Source organism: Agelaius phoeniceus, chromosome 1 (genome assembly GCF_051311805.1).
Source record: "Agelaius phoeniceus isolate bAgePho1 chromosome 1, bAgePho1.hap1, whole genome shotgun sequence".
Taxonomy (NCBI): domain Eukaryota; kingdom Metazoa; phylum Chordata; class Aves; order Passeriformes; family Icteridae; genus Agelaius; species Agelaius phoeniceus.
In genome coordinates, this window is record NC_135265.1 from 66,961,631 (window position 1) to 66,981,454 (window position 19,824).

Here is a 19,824-nt window from a genome sequence, read left to right on the forward strand (position 1 = left end):
GAGGGCCCGCACCGGCGGCAGCGTAGTGGCGGCGCTGCCTCGGCTCCGGGAGGATTTGCTTGATTGATTGCCCATCAGTAACGCAGTTTTTCAGCTTTTCCAAGTCAGAAATGAAGCAGCAAACACCCATCTCCCCTTTTCTTCCCAGGCTCGGCATCACCCCGCACTGCCAGGGGGTGGGGAGTGGAGGTTGCGGTCGGTCCGTAGCGCCTCTCCTGCGATGCTGCTCCCTCCTCGCACTCTTGCTATGCCCAAGCGTGGGGTCTGTGAAAAATGCGTATTTTATGTTTGGCTTTTCGCAAATATTAAAATGAGTATTATATGTGTTATGTTAGAAAGATATACTGAATTAATTTTTTAATAGTGTGTTAAATATAGTTTTAGGTTATAACATAATGTTAAAATAGAAACTGTGCTATGTAAGATACTTTTTAAAGAAAGGACTCGCAGCGAGATAGCAGCCACAGGACACCTAAATCTTTCAGAGAAAGAGAATTTATTGCTCTCTTATCAGAAGAAACTAACTTCTTCCCGCCTTGCTCAGCCATGAAGACGCCGTCAGGATTAAGAGGAAAAAGTTGATGCTGACCAGACAGAAGCCTTTGTTTGAATGGAATTTATGCATCATGTATGAGATGTATGAATATGCAAACAGCTATTAAGTGCTGATCCTCTGTTAACGTGGGTCCTTTTTCGGGCTTGTTTTGCCCAAAAAAAGGTACCTCCGTAACTCTTTGTTTCTATTGTCTCATATTGTCCTAATCCAAATTGTCCAAATTATTATTACTCTAATTATATTGCTATTTTTATAACCATTTTTTATCATTAAACTTTTCAAATTTCAAGAACAAGTGATTGGCGTTTTTCACAAGGTCCCTCCCACAGGAGACAGTCCTGCACAACCTGCCACAGCGCAGGTCCTTCCATGGGGTGCAGTGCTTCGGGAACAGGCTGCTCCAGCCTGTGGATCTTCTGCGTGGTCACAAGTCCTGCCAGCACGCTTGCTCTGGCGTGGGTTCCTCTCTCCGTGGGCTGCAGCTTCAGCTTCCTCCAGGGCACCTACTCCAGTGTGGGGTCCTCCTTGGGCTGCAGGAGGATCTCTGCTCTGTGGGCTGGAGGGGGTTAGCCCACCTCACTGCGGGCTGCATCACGGGCTGCAGGGGAACCTCCGCTCCTGCACCTGGAACACCTCCTGTCCTCCTTCTTCACTGACCTTGCTGTCTGCGGGGCTGTTCCTCCCAAAAGGTTCTCCTTCCTCTCTCCAGCTGCTAATGCTGTTGTGCAGTAGGTTCTTTTCACTTCTTAAATACATTATCACAGGGATGCCACCACTGTCATCCTGAGTTCAGCCCTGGCCAGCAGTGGGTCTGTCCTGGAGCTGGCTGACTCTGCCCAACAGGAGCGTTGGTCCTGGTGTCTCCTCTCATAAGCCAATCTTTCCCTGGAAACCCAATCCAGATGTCAAAAGAAGGCATCTGGATTCCTTGGCAGCTCTGCTGAGGATACCACACACATGGCAGAGCAATGGTGGCGTTGTGCTACAGGGCACAATCCCCAGCGCCACGTGGAGCAGCCTGCCCAGCACTGCACTGGATGCATTCCTTTGTCCTGAAGGCAGGCTTGCTAACTGGTGCCCAGTGCCAATTCACTCACTGACACAGGTATTTCCATCTTTCATTCTAGCTTGCACAAAGTAGCGAGCTTGGTCCGCTCACTTGTCATCAATACTTTACACTATGTATACATTTTAACAAACTGATTGCACTATTTATACATTTTAACAAACTAAGGCAGAAGGATTCAGTGGTAATGTAACTTTCCTATAATTACTACTTGACCCCCTGTCTATTTGCTAGTTATATCTCTCACTTATTATGCTAATCAGTCCACAGGTGCAACTCCCTCCATTTTAGTTCAAGCACCTAATCAAATTAGGTAGGAAAGTTTGGTGTTACCTACTGAATGCCATTGCTTTGCCTTCAGTGCCTATTTCTAGGCCTATTTCTAATGCCTGTTTCCAGCCTCTTCAAGTGCCCCTCACAAAAATGACATTCACACACCAGCCAATTGTTAATCATTCTTATGAGTAAGCTTTCATGCCCACATAGCAAACCACCACTGTGCTGGCAGTCACCAGCCCCGAGACAGCAGGATTTGCTAGGCAAAGACCTTTTCTTGGATGACCCTCTGTTACCAAAGGTCTGAATCTTCCCTGGATCCCTAGAGTAGGGAAAGGATGGAGTTGGAAAGCAAAGCCATAGGTAGAGGGTGGTACTGTGAATCTGGAGCAATGAAAATTGGTCTTTGTTTAAATCCATTGAGAATGATTTGCAGAGGGTCATCAAAAGTGCCTCTCTGCTGTGGAGTAATGCCAGAAAAACTTTTTTTAAGCATTATGTCAAGCTGTTAATTAGATGTTTGTATGATCACAGGCTGGCTCCTGGTGAAAGCTGAGGGTGTTGATCTATTCCTGCACATCACGATGTAACACCTTATTGTGATTTTGAGACCATCCTTCATTATGTTCACAGCACTTTCATTCATTGTTTGGTCCTGCTGATGCCACTGCTGACAGCTCACATAAATCAGAATCTTTGATGCTTTAACAGAATTAGAAACCAGTGACTGACTCAGAAGCCAGTGAGCAGACAGTCCTACTGGCTACTTCTGTTTTATGCCTCTTGTGGCTATGCTATGATTTATTCATGGGTGTCAGCCTTGTATTTGTGGGTTTCAAAATGATGGGTTTGTGGTAGCTCTGTGCTCATAAATTAAGTGAGACAAGGTTTGAAGAATAAGGCAGAGGAATTGATACAGCCAACAGAGGAATGCAATATGCGAGAGAAAAAACCAAACCAGACTACAAGCTCACTAAATTGTGCTTGGATTTTTCTTTGTTCTGCATCTGTGGGTGCCCCTGGAAGTGTCCCAGCTCAGGCTGGGTGGGGGCCTGATCTAGTGAATGAAATTCCAGCCCATGGTAGCAATTTTGGAACTAGATGACCTTTAAGGTCCCTTCCAACCTAAACCATTCTGTAATACTATGATTCTACATACACATTGTTTTCATTACTAAAGTGAAATTGGATACTTTGGTAAACATCTGGGGGGTGGTTTTGGTTTTTTTGTTGTGGGTTTTTGTTTTGGTTTTTTTTTTTGCTCTGTCATATAAATAGAAGACAAAGGAGGTACAGATGCAGGAGCTCAAGCTCTCTCTGTGGAGGTGCACCACAGCTGCTGAACTCAATCACTGCTGTCACTGTTGTGCAGGGTAGTCTAACCTTCCTTAACATCCTTCCTACCAGACACCCCCCTCACTTTTTCATCTTCCCCTGTCTTTTACTGCTATTTCAAATTAACACCCGTATGGTAAGGTCTCACTGGTTTTGATGCACTTCTTCAGTTTGGCTGCCAGAAGTCATTGTTTTGTCTCTTCTACAGTGAATAACTGTGTTGTTGTTTCTACAAAAAAAGAGACTGCTGAGGCAGGTGTGGCACTCAAAAATCAGTCACACAGTGAAACCAGATTGACTTACTTATAGAAAAGCATAACCTGGAGTAGCATTCATGAAAACAAAAACAAACAAACAAACAAACATTTAAAAAACCCCAACAAAACTTAAATAATCTTAAATAACCTAAGGACAGTAATCTGTGATGTTTTTCTGGATTCTTACTTGAATAGGTAATTTAACCCGGAATGTATCTGGGTATCCATAAAATATCTGTATTTCTTCAGGTTCAGAGTGCTACATGCCATTATATCCATCAATTTCAAACTGCCAAGCTCATTGCTTCTGCTGTTGACATTTTGCTATTCACCTCTGGAGTCTTAACAATGAAATGTGATGTTGTTTGTACTCTGGGCTACTTTAAATATTCACACAAAATGGCGAGCACAGCTTTATTTTATTTGGGATTTTTTCAGTTTGGGAGATATTCAGCTTGTTAGACCAAGGAAGGGATGGGCTGGTCCCAGACCTCTCTTAAGTTCTTAAGTCTCTAGATCTTCCTAAAACTCTCTATTTGAAATAATTACTCACTCTGCAATATTTCTCTCTTTAGCTTCCTCCATGACAGCAGGATAGCAAAGCTCTCTTCTCCCCTCTTCCAAATACTAAGCAGAATTTCTTCTCTGGAGGTAAACTTTTGGTGCCTCTCTGCCGGAATCTTCATCATTAGGTGTTGACAGCTCTAAAAGCAGAACAAGCTGACTGAGGCAGATCCTGTCTGTTCAGAACCTTCCCTGCAGGTTACCAGCCATGCTCCAGGACATCTAAATGTCTTGTGTTCCTGTTACAGAACTGCTGCAGTTTGCAATCCAGTTTGTAAAAAGACCCTGAAATTAGCAATGTTTTCATAAAGTTGGTGGTAAACTGCTGTTATTCAAGAGTTATTCTTTGGGCCATCACTGCTTGCTCAGAAGAAAGGCAGGAGAGCAGCACCCAGTCTCTCTAGATTCAGGCACCCAATTTTTACTGCTTTTTGTGCAGCTGACTGGGTCACTCAACAGTGCTGCTCACATGCCATGTGAATACAACCACAACAGCTAGAGGAGTAAGCATCCATAGGTTTGCTTCCTTGCTTTGTTTTTTAGGACATGATGACTGATAACCATGACTTTTGTCTTCTGTTTGCCACACTAAAATATTCTCAAGCCTCGGTTTTTTGTTTGTTTGGTTTTTTGTTTTGTTTTTGTTTTTGTTTTTGTGGGGGGGGGGGGGGGTTGGTTTTTTTTTTCCTTCTCTGCAGCATATCGGGTCTGTTGAGATTTTGTGCATTTTACCAAGGGTTTGAAGTGACGATCTGCTAAGACGTTGGATGGCCTCCCTCTAGTGGCTGTTACTGTGGAATTAAAATGGAGCTGTGATCTATCAAGCCCTAGGCTGTGTTTGGGTCAACCACTGTATGCCATGAAACTGAATACACTTGGGAAGAAATCTTAAGAAATCTTATGCCACATCAAGATACAAAACAGAAACACTAGGTTATTGCCAAAGCTTGGTTACTCTTTTTCAGTCCTGAAAATACTTATCTTCCCCACTTTCCATCTCTCCCTGTGTCCTTACACAGGACAGTCTAAGGACACTGATGAATCAAAGTCTGCATGTAAATAATTCTTTTTAATTTTTTTTTCCAGTTCAGTTAGTCAGCCAAGTAAGACAAATATGCAAGCCCCTGTTTTTCAGACATGGACTCCTGTGCCTAAATCCCTATCTGATTTTTCTAACCAGGCACACTGATCTAGTAAAAGATCTTGTTTGCTCTTACAAATCTTGTCCCAACAGATATTTAAAGAACAGGTATGATCTGGGAAATGCAGCATCTTTATTCTGTTTCCAGTAGTTTTCTGTTATTCTCTGTAGTAAATATCAGTATATTTGACAGAACCATACCTATATGTATAGCCAGAAGTTGTATTTCTGTGTTTAAGGTCTTGCTGATTGTGATTCATTACACTTGTCTTTTAGACACAAAAAGTTCCAGGAGTACATGGCTATGTTTGTATTTTTGTAGGAAAAGACAGCAATGACAGGGTAGCAAGACAAAAGCTGGAGCTAGAAAATATCCCATTAAAAATGACAAAAATGGAAAGCTCCCACAGCTGCAAGAGGAGCTTTGTCCTGGTGTTTCATTTTGGATCTCTCATACTTTGGTCTCCAAGTGTTAAGTGATTTGCAAGCAGTGTGAAACAACCCAATCCAAGCTGCATTTACAGAATATCTCTAAAAATGCTGTCTCATGAGTTTATGCTCTGACACAGCAGAAATTAAAATTGCTACTGCTATTCTCTTGACTGTTTTTAGTGACATTGTAGGCTGGGGTGTTGTCACCTGAAAATACCAGTTGAATTTCCTCTGTCAGTGAAGAGAAACCAATACTTTTACCCACACTAGATTTTCCACAAACTAATTCTGGGTGCTATTTGTGCATTTTCACTGATTTCAATATAGTTGTATTGATGTGAAATTGCTGTCATTGAAGCTGACTGAAATTCTCAATTTATTTTTCTCATCAATACACATAACTATGTTATGGATTAAGGATTTTTGAAATTAAATATTTGTTGCTAGCACAGGAAGAAAAAATGGAGAGAAACATACACATTACCATGACAACTTCCATGTCTCTCTTCCATATCAATCCACTTCACCACTTCCACCTCCCCATCGTGTGCTGGCCATGGATCCTGGGACTTCTGAAACTAGGTAACAGAAAATCAAATAGTTAGTCCTTTTAAGAGCTTTGTGTTCAGGTTTATGTGCACTCTCTGAGATCTTTCTCCACAGAACTGGGGTAAAATGCTTTGGAATACACATCAACAGATGCCTGGCTGCTAACATGGCTGTCAAGTTTCTTCACTGAGAGCAGCTTTCATTACAAAGACAAGATGTCAACACAAAAGACCTAAAAGTTTCATTTGCAAAATAAAATCCCTCTTCTACAGCAGCCTCAGTATAATACTGCACATGATCATTCATGTAACCTTCCCAACCAGCACTGCCCTCCAAGTGCTATTTGAACACTGGGCCACTAACACATAGTAAGTACCTTCACATGAATTTAGTGGTAAGCACTGGATTTTTGCTTTGGTTTTTGTTGTTGGTTGGTTGGTTGGTTTGTTTAAGGAAAGAGACTAACAGAATAAATTCAAGCATGATATAATTGGAAGGAATTATTGGAACTCAGTTATAGCCTATGATGGTATACAATAATAGATACAGATTTAGGCAGATCACAGGACCTATCCAGGATATAAACAGGTTTAGAGTTTATCCTATGCTTGTCACTAATTATCACCTTCTATATGTCTCTAAAAACACCTTCTACTAGCCCAGGTTTTTCAAAGTCCCATCCAACCTGGTCTTGAGCACTCCTAGAGATGGGGCTTTCACAACTCCTCTGGACAACCTGTCCAGTGCCTCACCACCCTCACAGTAAAGAATTTCTTCCATATATCCAATCTAAAACCATGCTCTTATGGTGTAAAGCCATTCCCCCATGTCTTATCCCCATATGCCCCTATAACAGGTCCCTCTCCATCTCTCTTACAGGCTCTCTTTAGGTACTGGAAAGGTGCTAAGGTCAGCTGAGAGCCTTCTTTCCTCCAGGCTGAACAACCCCAGCTCTCTCAGCCTGTCTTCATAGGAGAGGTGCTCCAGACTTTGATCATCTCTATAGTCCTCTGGCCTTGCTCCAGCAGGTCCATGTCCTCCTCATGCTGGGGGACCCAGAGGTGGATGCAGCACTGCAGGTTGGTTGTCATCAGAGCAGGGCAGAGGGGCAGAGTCACCTCTCCCAGCCCGCTGGCCACACTGCTTTGGATGCAGCCCAGGATACATTTGTCTTTTTGGGCTGCAGGCACACACTGCTGGGTCTTGCTGAGCAACCAACACCCCCAAGTCCTTCTCCTCAGGGCTGCTCTCAATCCATTTTCCCCCAGCCTGTATTTGTCCTTGAGCCTTTCCCAACCCACATGCAAGACCTTGCAGTTGACCTTGTTGAACTCCATGAGGTTTGCACAGTCCCGTCTCTCCAGCCTGTCCAGGTCCCTCTGGATGCCATCCCTTCCCTCCAGCATGCTGACTGCACCACACAGCTCGGTGTCACCAGCAGATTTGCTGGGGGTGCATGCAATCCCACTGTCCCTGTCACTGACAGAGATGTTAAACAGTGCCAGTCCCAATACCAACCACTCACACCAAGTGCCATGCCACAAAAACTGACTCATGACTTTTAAAGCAAATGCAAAAAGGGCTGTATGATCCAACTGCAGAACTGCCACAGCACTTTGCCATAAACAGCAGTGTGTGTCAGCTATAACCAGAACTTAACAGATTTATTTCTCCCCTTCGGTATATTGCATTTACCAAATAAAGCAACATGCCAAAAAGTGTGGGTTTGTCCCAGGGAAAATTCAGAAAAATATTACTTTTTCACAGAAAGCATTAAGGTAAAGATAACAATTTATGAAAAAGAAAAAGGGACAGTGATGGCAGGGAATAAATGCTTTAAATAGCCTGGGATGTGCATTACCATTCCAATTAAAAATCTGTTCATAACAGATGGCAATAAATGTAGTGTGGGGGAAATTTTGGAAAATGCTGATACAATGGCAAAGCAGAAAGATATCTGACAAAACAGGAATGACCCCAGGACATCCACAAAAATACTGGAAGGCACTGCCTTCCAGGACTACAAACTACTGACTTCACATTATTCACTGTCTCCCAAATTGAGGAAATCAGGCATCTTTGTAAGTTAATTAAAAAGTAGGGTAAAGTGTAGCTCAATATGGGGAAAAAAATTAATTTATACATATTTTTCTTTAAATAGTTGCTTGAGTGACTGATTTCAGATTCAGAATTTTCCTGGGGTGCTGTTCTTAAAAAAACAGTTTGTCTGAGAAGTTAAAATAAATGAAAGTTAAAATAAATTTTGTCATGAGCTGCTCACTCTACTTTTGTTCACCTCTGTTCTCTCATTCCATCATGGTTGGCAGAGTTTTGTCCTTGAAAACCAGGAATAGGAAAGAGCCACCTCTTGGGCAGCAATACTGAGCACTGCTCTGGAAACAGATTTGCTGCCACCAGGCCTTAAGAGCAGCCACCAGCAGCACTGCACTGCTCAGGTGTGGAGAGAGCCACAAGGAGAGACGTGTCAGCCCCTCTGCTGCCTTTAATTTCATGCCTTTTCTTAGTGGTGGAGGTTGGGAGGAAGGAAAAGCAATGCTTCAGAGCCTGGACCTCTCTCACAGGACAAAGACAACACAACCCCAAAGGTAACATCCCCTCTAAGCCCTTCCCTTCTGTTTTTTTGCCATTACAATTCCAGTGTGAGCTGTTCTGCATGTGTTGACTCCAAGAGGCAACCTTGCATCTTCCCTTCCCTTTCCTCCTTGCATCAGCACCACAGATTATGAAGACAAACACAGGCAGCTTACACATGAGCCACTGTGCCCCCATGTCAGTAACATGCACACTTAAACCAACATGAGGCTGGAAATCTTGCAGCATAAAAGGCTGCTTGATTGGCCTTGACTTTCCAAATGCCATGCTTGTGATTCCAGGGTCAAACCTATCTACCAACAGGCTAATCTCCACCAGCCCCCTGAAACAGCTTGTGCTTCCCCTTCAGCATTTCTCTCTAGGCAAAGGGACAATTTCTTTACACTCCTATGCCACCAGCTGATCCAAGCTTTTCTCCTGTACTTCACAAGCTGATGCACAGCAGTTTGCTCTTTAGAAATCCGCCTGAATTGTTGCCATTCTTGGGAATATTATTCTGCAAGACACGACTGAAATCAACAGTAACTTTTGCTGGGCACTGGAGCCATATATTTATGTTTGGGAAACATGCAGGGCTTGAGGTGGACCACATATAAGTAGGCTGCAGTCTCAGGTTTGTTGTTGCTGGAATGGCTCCCGAGGTATTAAATGGTCTTTTTTCCCAGCCCCACTCTTGAAGATGTTGGGATTCCTCAGCTCTGGTCCTCAAGGTTGTTTATTTTCTCTTATCTGATACAGTCTTTTTCGGACCCGCTGAGATCTGTCCATCAGGTCGGTCCATGGCACACTGACCGCCCTCAGGGCAGTGTTATCTTTTTATACTAAAAACTATGTGTACTTTATTTACAATAATTTTCCAATACCTATTACCTGTGTTAGACAGTCTGTCTCTACCCTAAACCAATCCAGAAATGTCACCATCCCAGCAGAAGATGGAGGACAAGAAGAGAAAGAAGAAAGACAGGACATGCCCAGATTCCCCCATCTTGCCTCTTAAACTCCCATTCTAAATCCCCATTCTAAATCCCCAAAATTCTACTTTTTCACCTTGTGACAAATTAGCTGTCATTCTATTCAAACCTTGTGGCTTGTAAATCTTCACACAAAGTTGGTAACTTTTTTCCATGGGCTAAGATCAAAGGCATAGGTGTTTTTGACTCCATACCAAGGTCTCTGAGCCCCCTGCCAGGGTCTCAAATCTTCCAGGGCAGCCAGAGGAATCTCCTGGGTTCCCACACTGCAGGACACTTACAATTGGCAGGCCTGTGCCCCAGTGCTGCCAGCCCCTCAGGCAGGCTGCCTGCCTTGCCAGCGGCGTGCCATGTGCCCACTCCGTGGGCCTTCAGAGTGCCACCACTCACCCCCCGTGTGCCTCAGCAGCACAGCAGTGACCAGCAGCACCCAGGTGGCCACCACCAGCCCCTTCACCCACCTCCACCACAGTGCCCACACTGCCAGCCTTGGCACATCCCCGGACTGGCCAGCAGCTCCTGCATGATCCCATTCCTGAAACCAATGCCACGAGCCACCTCCCACAACAGGGAAAGGCAGTCTCCCCACCATCCACAACCCAGCCTCAATCCAGTGTTTAGGAAGATGGAGAGAAGCTGATGAGCAGTTGTGGGTAGGATGGAAAGGGCCACATCTTAACCCTGTACAGCAACAGGAATTTGTCTGACCAGGTGCGTAAGATGCAAGAATGATTTGCTCTGGAATTCTGGTTTGTCTGTTTTCTTGTTTTCCCAGCAAGACAAGTTATCTCACCTGACCAGGGAAGGGAGGTAGCTGCTAAAGATGTGGGGGCATTCCTCAGAAGAAAAGATTTTCTTTCAAGATGAGTTTGTGACAATGGAGGAAAAAGAAAACCAACACCCCTCCTTAAATATGTACAAAGGCTCAATTTCACATTTTGCCACCAGAAATTTTCATTTCAGTGGGGTATGCAAAAGCAAAAGTGTGTGCGTGGCAGGGTGAAGGTTTAACTAAAATAAACTCAAGATTGTTGAGCTTCAAAGCAGACCTCAGAAGCTGGAAAGAAAGAATTGAAACACAGAAAAAAGCAAGAAGCTTATTTAAAACAAAGTGTTCTGATTTAAGGAAATGCATGTCATCTTCTTGAGCTGTTAGGCTGCTGACAGTCATGAGTGTGCTAAACTGCACCTCCTGTGTTTAAACATCTGATGGATAATAAGGAAAAGTCACACTTCTAGTAGCTTCCTCTGATATGTTTTGGAGGAAGCTTTTCTGTTCTGGTTTTGACCCTTAAACTAAATCTAGTGTATATGGGAGTGTTGCAGTCCTGGTTTTGAGGAGCTGAATTCTAGAGGGTGGTTCAGGAAACACTTGCTTCTCCCAGTGGGAGTGAGCTGGACTTGTGGGGACATGTTGCGTGCCAAGGACAGGCAAGAGGAGAGCTGCTCTGCAGGAGCTGCCAGTGCCCACCCCAGCACCCATTTAGGCATGGTTCTGCCAATTTCTACCCTGGCTGTGTGCTGGCATCAGGGTTTGCATTTCAATGTGTGCAACACTGCTTTAGATGTGGTCAGATGAATTTGCTCATAGGTGAAAGGAGGGGATAGGCTCAGGTGGTCTGGTTGAATCTTCCCCCTAAAAAAATCCAGGGCTGTTGGCAACTCAGCACCTGGGAATGTGAAGAAAAGTCTCTGTTACTGCTGGACTGGAGTTTAGTTAGTTATATGCATGAGTTATCACAGACATTACCTGATGTTGTTGTTTAGAGAGAAAAACAAATCTTCCTTAAATTACTCTCATCTAATTCTGCTCTTCAAGGAGCTGTGTTCTTTGAAGCCTCTTACACCAATGTCTGATAGTTGAAAAGGTAAAGGAGAACCAAGTGAGGGAGCACAAGCCCATTTAGTAGCTGTGCTTTTCCAACGAGTCTTACTGAAGACATATCCATCCTTATCCCATCATCACTAAGTGCTGTTTCAGTGAGAGGCAAACAATTGGTTGTGAAAAAAAAAGGATTATTCCTTTGCAGTACTTAAATTCCAATGACTGTGAATTGTATTATATAGACCAAAGCCTGCTTTGCATTATATCTTCTCAGGTGAACTATAATATTTGCAGGAGGGCTAGAGGACAAGAGTAATTTTTCACAATTTCTGCAATTAAGGTGTTTTTGTGATTGCAGCAATAGTGTTGCAACACTTTCCCTTGAGCAGGTTTTTCAAAAGAGGAAGGTTTTGATGGTGAGATTACAACAATTTCATGGGCATGAGACTCAAAAACAGTCACAGGAAAATCCCTATTTTTTAATACTTTATTCCTATGAGAAGTTCTTGCTCAACCAGGAAGTCTCATTAAAATAATGGGGAACAGGAACAAAAGAATGAGGATTAGTTATATGAGTAATGATGAAGACATAGGTACAAAATACCTTTTTTCTAGAGCATGGCTTATTCAACCAGCATCACTGTCTGGAATCATATTTAAAAAACCTGTGTGTCTCTGTCTGTCTGACTTTTGAAGGGTGGGGACTAAGCTAAAGAAAATGAACAATTACCCCAGGCAGAACAGAGCCACATTAGTGTATATTAGAATGACGTGTGTGTTGCAGGGAAGGTTGTTTTCCAAGAGCCCATCTACAAATGACAGTGGGATGGAGAGGCACCAAAACGATTTTGAATTATAAAGTTGCTGAGGTGAAAAGTTCAGTGCAAGCTAAAGCATCTGAAAAAAACCACAGGTCTGTCTGTTCAAGCAACTGGCCACGTAAAAACTTAAAAATAAGGAAATGTCTAATGTGGTAGATTAATACATTAGCAGTGCTACTCAGAAACTTCTGGTATTTCTCTTTCATCTCACACTCACATCCAAGGGGTGTGAATGAGGTGTTCTTTGACAGCTAACAGCTCTATTTGGGACGTAAGACTGCTGCATCAGAAAAACTACAGTGAAGGACAACTCCCATCTCCCTTGTGATTCTACTGCCGCCACTGGAGACATACCTGTAGCCATTTTTCTTATTTTCCTGTATACCATTCAGCTCCCAACTGAGGAATTGACATCAGGATGATGCAGATATACTTTCAAAGTCTAGGAGTGGTTTAACTCTCCACCCACAAACAGAACTGTCCACCATTTTCATTCCTTTGCACCAGCAGACAAAATTTATGGCTATGTTAGCAACCATCTTCCTGCCTGGAGAGAGCTGCTGTGAGTCTGATTCTTCGAGTTTAGACAGACATAATAAGCAACTGTGTCAAAGCCACTTGGAATTGTGGCTAGCACACAGCTGTGTGGATCCTAGGAAAAGTAAGCACAAGCTAGAAGGCAACATCTTCTTCCATTGATTCCCAATTTTGGTGTCAGATTAGCAGCAACAAAAAATACACTGAAAGATTGCAGGTTTAGGCTGCTCATGTTCTCAGATGTCTCTATCTGATGGAAAGCAGCCCTGTGTTAATGTGACCTACCCCTTCAGATCATGAGTGGTCTGGGCTTGTGGGCTTGCACAGGACACTGTGGGCTACCTGCTCTAGTAATCAACTACCTCATATTCACACTGATGCAAAAGTTTGTCAGGTTTGCAGCAGGCAGCGACAGCATGCTGTGAGAAACAACTGCTCACTCTGAAAATTTAAAAAGGTTTATTAAACCTTAACAAAAATACAACAAAGGAATACATAAAGAAAAAGCTGCAATGCTCAGAACTGCCCTCATGGGTACCACATGGCCAGTTCATCTTCAAGATGGATGCTCAGTCTTTTATACCCCTGGGGGTTGTATAAGCCAGCCCTGGCCCCTCCCAAAATCTGCCAGTCAGCTCTTCTTTGCAATTTATCGGTGGTTACTGCTTCCTTGTAATTTGATTGGAGGTCAGGTGTTGCCATGCCACACCCCCTAAGCACCAAGCTTTTCCATTCCCAACTGCCCCGGGTAAGGGACCCATGTGCAGCCTTCTCTCTACCTGTCCTAGACAACCCCGGCTGTCTGATGGCAACAACACAGAGGGGAAAAGGGAACTATGGGGAGAGCAGAGGCCATCTAAATGACAATAACATAACTATACATCAATAAAGCTTTTCTTAATATTCACACAATACTTATCCCTTAATTGCCAGTCACCTCATTAGCCATCTATAACACTGCTATGCACCCATGTCCCTTTTGAGCTGGCACAAGAGCAGCTGTGACACGGTGCTCCTTTCCCACCCCCTTTCCCTGGGACAGATGCCCCACATTTTGGGGAAGAGAGAGGAACCACACATTAGTGTCTTTTCTTGCATGGAAGCTGGGAAGAGCCACTCCAGCATGTCAGGATGGGCCTGCAGCCTTGTTCAGCAGGCAGGACAGAGCTGGGCACTGGCACAGGGAAGGGAGTGAATGGTGATTGCTGTGCCAGCCAGTAGTTACAAGCAAACTTTCTCTTGCAGCTCTCAGCCTGAGGGGATTGCTAAGCATTTAGCAACTCTTATATTTCCATTGGCAATACTCCCTGAACTGCTGCCTTAGCCAAGTGCATCTGAGGAGATGTGAGTAGTGGAATGAGGTTATTGATGCTGGGCTTAGGGTGAGATGGGAAAATCAATGCCTGGGTGTGAATGTTCTCATCCAGGGTTTTTTGGGGTTTTTTTGTGGTAATCAGGAACAAAGATCATGGATGAGTGCCAGACCCTGATGTCTCTTACACTTGTCATCAGGGAAGGAAAGCAAGAGGAAAGAAGAACATTGGAAAACTGATCCCCACAGCAGCAGCAGCTGTTGAAGACATCCCATTAAAGCAAGTAGGAGACAGCTCCTCCGATGTTTCCCAGGCTGCAGTAACAGTTCTGGTGTCTTTCTAACAGTGCACAGTGCACAGAGGCCAACTTGCCAAGGAGCTGTCAAGAGGGACTCCAGAAAGGGTAAAAAAGAGCTTCTGGTGCTCAGGCATCTTGTGCATGCTCACTCTTAGCAAAGAGAGCAGAGGTGACAGTGGAACCACATTCTGTCATTCCAAAGGAGAGCCAGTTCTGGAAAGCTATTCAGTCCAGTGCATCAGACTGGGAGTCAGTGTAGCAGTGCTGGCTTTGCCCGTGGTCTGCTTTAACACACTGGGAATATCATTTCACCCTTTTTGGCCATTCTGTGAATGGAAAATAAAAGCACTGATCTCCCTGGTAAAAGCATGCTGGTGTCTCTGAATGAGAAGTGCTCCTATTACTTCTTGTGACCTTTATTTTCCCACTTGAGCAAGGCATAAATTCCTGGTGACCAGCAGAGATGGATGTCAATGGACACCCCTGCATACCCTGAGGGATTTTTGTTTGCAGGAGACTGCTTGTGTCCCAGATCGTCCATATGCTGTGACTATATGGCATGAAAGTGAAGGCAGGAATTTGGCCTGGAAGAAGCAGGGGGGCTCAGTAGCACGGCCTGGGGATGCACGCCTCTCCCATGGCCATCAGAACCCACTTTCTGCTTTTTTTTCTTTTTTCTTTTTTTTTTTTTAGAGGGAGGAAAGGTGTCCCAGTGGTAACACTGTGGCCACTGACCTGCACTGTGGTAGTGCGCGCTTTTCCAGAGTCCTGGGGAAAGTCATCAAGGGCCATTTCAGACCTACATACCTTGGAAATACTTTCTCTTAATTCCCCCATGCTTCTCTTTCTTATCTGAAAGGTGACTTTCAAGAATTTTCTGTCATGCAGGAGTCATGTGCAAGATAAGCAGCCTGAGATAAATACCAAAGATAAGTTAAGGCTGTTATTTGAAAACCAGCTGAATAGGATTGAAAGTCTTTAGCCTTTAAGGGGGTAAGAAAAACTCTTGGTCTTCATTACATGACTCTAGGCAACAAGCATGCTATTTTAAGATTTGTGGGCAAGTCTTGTTTTATCTTTTATCTGAACTGAGATTACCATGGCTGATACTGATACTGCAAATAACTGTTTGGCTTAGCTCTTTCATGGTATGCTATCCATCCAAACTGGTCCTTAAATGACTCCTCTGCTTGCCTGGAGGCCTGCAACTTTTTGTTCTAACAGCTGGACCACGTCCTGAAATCATTATCTCCCTGTGATGTACCTGGAAACTTAAAGGAAGTGGCTTGGTCAAACTTGGACAGGAGTTTTTTGTTAGAGCCTAGAACTAAGTCCCAGGCTAACATCCCACACACTGAGAGGCATGGCTTCTCACCCCAGAGCTGCCCAGCACTCTTGGATCTGACTTGGATACATTCAGGTGTGTGTCTGACTGAGTGTTTTCCTTGTAAGTTTGGGTTCAAAATCCTGTGCAACCACAGCCTCTGAGCACGTCTGTCAGAGCCACATGGCCACTTTTGAACAGGCAATCTAATGTGATGGCAAGGAAAAAAAGGAAGAGGAAAATAAACATATGTGCTGTGGAAATGTTACATCTTTCAGACACAAAAAGAACAATCACAAAAAAAAAATGTATGCCCATACTGGAAAACATACATGGATTATCATGGAAATAACAATGAAATATGCAGGCTATGTGAGCTACATAGTGCAGTACAACAAATGTCAACCACTTAAAGCTTTCTGGCTATGGAGAATATATCTGGTCCCAGGTTTATGGCTTCTGAGGCAATGGACTGTAGTAAGATCACAGCAACCAGCTTCCTGGAAAAGTGATCTAGCTACAAATAATACATGCTCATAATTATTCTATAAATATCTCAATCAGTAGTTACTTGTACTTCTTGTGCAGGCCAGTTGTAAAATACAGTTAACAGAAGAGCATGCACTATGCTCATGAAGTTATGTGATAATTTGAAAGTTAATGTGCTCTGTCTTTGTAACTGCTCCCTATGTTTTTTTCCCACAAGTTACAGCAGGGAAGAGGTGAAGAGAAAGAAAAAGACAGGAGAAAAAATTTACCTGTGCTTCCATTCCTCATATCCCTGCTTTGGGCTGCTGGGAAGCTCTGGGCAGTTGGGAGCAGTGGAGTCCTGCCAGGTGCTTCTAAAACCAGCATGCACAAGGGTGAAATCCTGCTCATCTTCCAACCCTTTCCCAGTCATGCAAACAAGGTGAAAGCAGCAGTAAACACACACAGTAAAGATGAAAATACTGGTTCTTATTCTGCTTCTCTGCATAAATTCTTGACCTTGTACAATTAAGTTTAGGCAGTAGTTATGAGTTACATGGGTTTTTTGCAATTCCTATGGGACAGCTGATGTGTGTGGTCCCCTAGGAAAGCATGTGAAGAATAGAAGTCGACTCTAGCCTGAATTCAGATTTTCTGGGAGGAACTGACTTCAATTTATTGAAAAATAGAATTTCCCACACCAAAACGAATGTCTTGTACAAAATTTCTTCACTACAATGCTTGCATAGATTGCATATTTTAATCTTTTTTGCTTCTCTTTTCATCATCTCAGATTTTACAGGTGAATCAGCTAATATGTCCAAGGATTTCTGTTTGGACTTAGATCCCCAGGTATCTTTCTGCTCAGACATGGAACAGTAGTGCACATTCTGGACAGCACAGTCACCTTTCCCTCAATGCTAAAAAAGGGCCAGTAAGACTATTTGATAGATCAGCCTTATGTAACAATTCAGTTTTTCACCTAGATTTTTGATTTCATCAAAATCAACTTTAGATAATGCTTCTGCATCTGCATGTGCACCTATGAAATAGAATCATAAAATGGTTTGGGTTGAAAAAAAATCTTAAAGATTTTGTAGTTCCAAACCCCTTTCCATGGGCAGGGACACTTTCCACTAGACCAGGTTCCTCAAAGCCCCATCCAGCCTGGCCTTGAACACTGCCAGGGATGAGCCATTCACCACTTCTCTGGGCAGCCTGTTCCTTTGCCTCATCACCACCACAGCAAAAATTTCTTCCTTACATGTAATCCAAACCCACCCTTTTTAAATTTAAGGCCATTCCCCACATCCTATCACTGCATACTCTTGTAAGAAGTCCCGCTCCAGCTTTGTCTATGTGTGAAACAAGCACAAATGTGTGTATCTACAGAAAAAAAAAGTGAAGAAATCATGCTCACCTGGGATCCTGCAGGGTATCACCCAGAAGTGCCCCTCAGGGCTGTTGGTGTCCTCAGACCATGCCAACAGATGGAGAACACGCTGGTCCTGCAGCATAAACCCCACAAAGAGCCAGGTGATGGCCGTGGACACAGAGCCAAAACAGGTGGTCAGATGGACATCTGCACAAAAATGTCCACAGCATGAAAGAAAAGGAAGAGTAAAATTGCTCCCTGTGCACATATTTGGTGCAGGTGGTGACGTGGGGAGGTGGCAGCACCCTGGGTGTGATGTCCTTGCCCCCAAGGCCCTTCAGCAGCTGGACGATCTCCCTGTTGTGCTTCAAGGAGAGGTCCTGACCACAGGTGTTGATTAGGTAGCACCAGGGCATGGCCAGGGGCAAGCAGGTCTCTCATGCAGTGAAGGTCAGCCCACGGGTGGGAGGTGCTGCCCTAGACCACCCTCTTTGCCCAGGAAATGAGGGAGGCGCCGAGAAATCAGCACTGCCTGCTGGAAGGGAAATGGCTCCTTGAGTGACATCCACATGAACACAGCAGTCATTCTGGAGCATGAACAGCTCCCTGAAGAAAAGCTCGAAGGTCTCAAACTCTTTTTGCAATGTCATGAGGTAGGAAAGGTGCAGGCGGCCCCTTCGGCTGCAAGGGCGCAGGTGATGCGGTGGCTCTGTGTGACATACTCTGTGCAGTTGGGTTCTCTGAGTGGCATTTTCCTTCAGAAGGACACCTTGTCGTCAATAAATGCTTTACAGGCTTCTGCTAAAATCAAGCTCGTTGAGAAGTTCAGCCTCCAAAGAGGTTTTTGTGCTCGCAAATTAACAGTAGAAAACAAATGGAAATGAAACACTGTGACTCAGAACAGCAAAAAGGCAATATCTGTGTGTTGCACAGAGGAGCAATTCATTGCTCCTCAGAAGAAGCCTCTCTTGAAATACAACATCAGACACCACCAACAGCTTGTTTTGATGGCTGTGCTCACTTCCTGCTGGAGGACTCATGTATCCATCTGATGCAGAGTGTGCAGCTGCTGCCCTTACTATCAATATTAAAAGTTGCACAGTCATCACTGATGTAGAAACAGTGTAAGTGAAGAACAATTTGCAGATGGAAGCTGCTCCACATCACCCTGAAGATTAAACAGACTTATTGCATAATTGCTGTCCTACAAATAAGCAGCTGGCACTTATTTCAGAGTGTCCCCAAATTCAATGTATGGGTGTGTTCTCAACTGCTTCCTCCCCACTCTCCCTGCATGTATCATATAGCTGTTAAAATTTCTGTGCATGTACCCTATGACAGAAAAACCTCATCTTTTTCTCATGCCATTCTTTTTTTTTTTTTTACTTGTAGGATTTTTTTTAACCACCCCAATATGTCAGTCATCACTGCTTCTGAATTGTGAGACTTGTAACATGAAATAAATACTACTTCAATGTGTCTCAATGGCAATTACACTACTAGATCAAGCATATATGTACGCTATTGTGGCCTTTCTGCTCTTTGATATTCTGGATAAATACAATTTCTAGAAGACAATAATCAGAAACCCAGTTCAATACATACCATTTTCCAGCCAAAGAACACAGGGTGAAGAACCACTCATCCATCTTCCACCTCTTAATTTCTTTCTTCACTATTATTCATTTCTCATGTAAGGCCACCAACACTCACATATAAGAAGCAAGAGAATTTTTTTGCCCTGGTGTAGAGTTATGTCACAGCTTATTTCAGCAATATTTTCATTTGCAAATTTGAAATCTGACAGACAGTTTCTACTAAGAGTCACAGATGACTTGTGATGAGCTCCAGGTTTACATCTGTGGGAGTGTTTGAGGGTCCCCAGGATGAGGGAAGAGATGAGAATCTTGACTCCATGTTTCAGAAGGCTGATTTATTATTTTATGATATATATTATATTAAAAGAAAATGATATACTAAAACTATACTAAAGAAAGAGAAAGGAGACATCAGAAGGCTGATGAAAGAAAGGAATGAATAATAAAATCTCGTGACAAACGCTGAGAGTCCAACACAGCTGGCTGTCATTGGCCATTAATTAAA

General features: G+C 43.6%; 1 protein-coding gene across 1 annotated transcript; it reads right to left on the reverse strand.

Moving 5' to 3' along the window:
* Nucleotides 1-39: 39 nt before the first annotated feature.
* Nucleotides 40-18,778, reverse strand: GCNT2 (glucosaminyl (N-acetyl) transferase 2 (I blood group)). Its single transcript, XM_077180878.1, is given in 10 exon segments — nt 40-264; nt 6,112-6,205; nt 16,637-16,766; nt 17,767-17,921; nt 17,923-18,140; nt 18,142-18,244; nt 18,246-18,277; nt 18,279-18,388; nt 18,391-18,584; nt 18,586-18,778. Coding segments are annotated over 9 exon segments (1,173 nt in total). The 5' UTR covers nt 18,762-18,778; the 3' UTR covers nt 40-264; nt 6,112-6,150.
* Between the last annotated feature and the right edge of the window lie 1,046 nt (nt 18,779-19,824).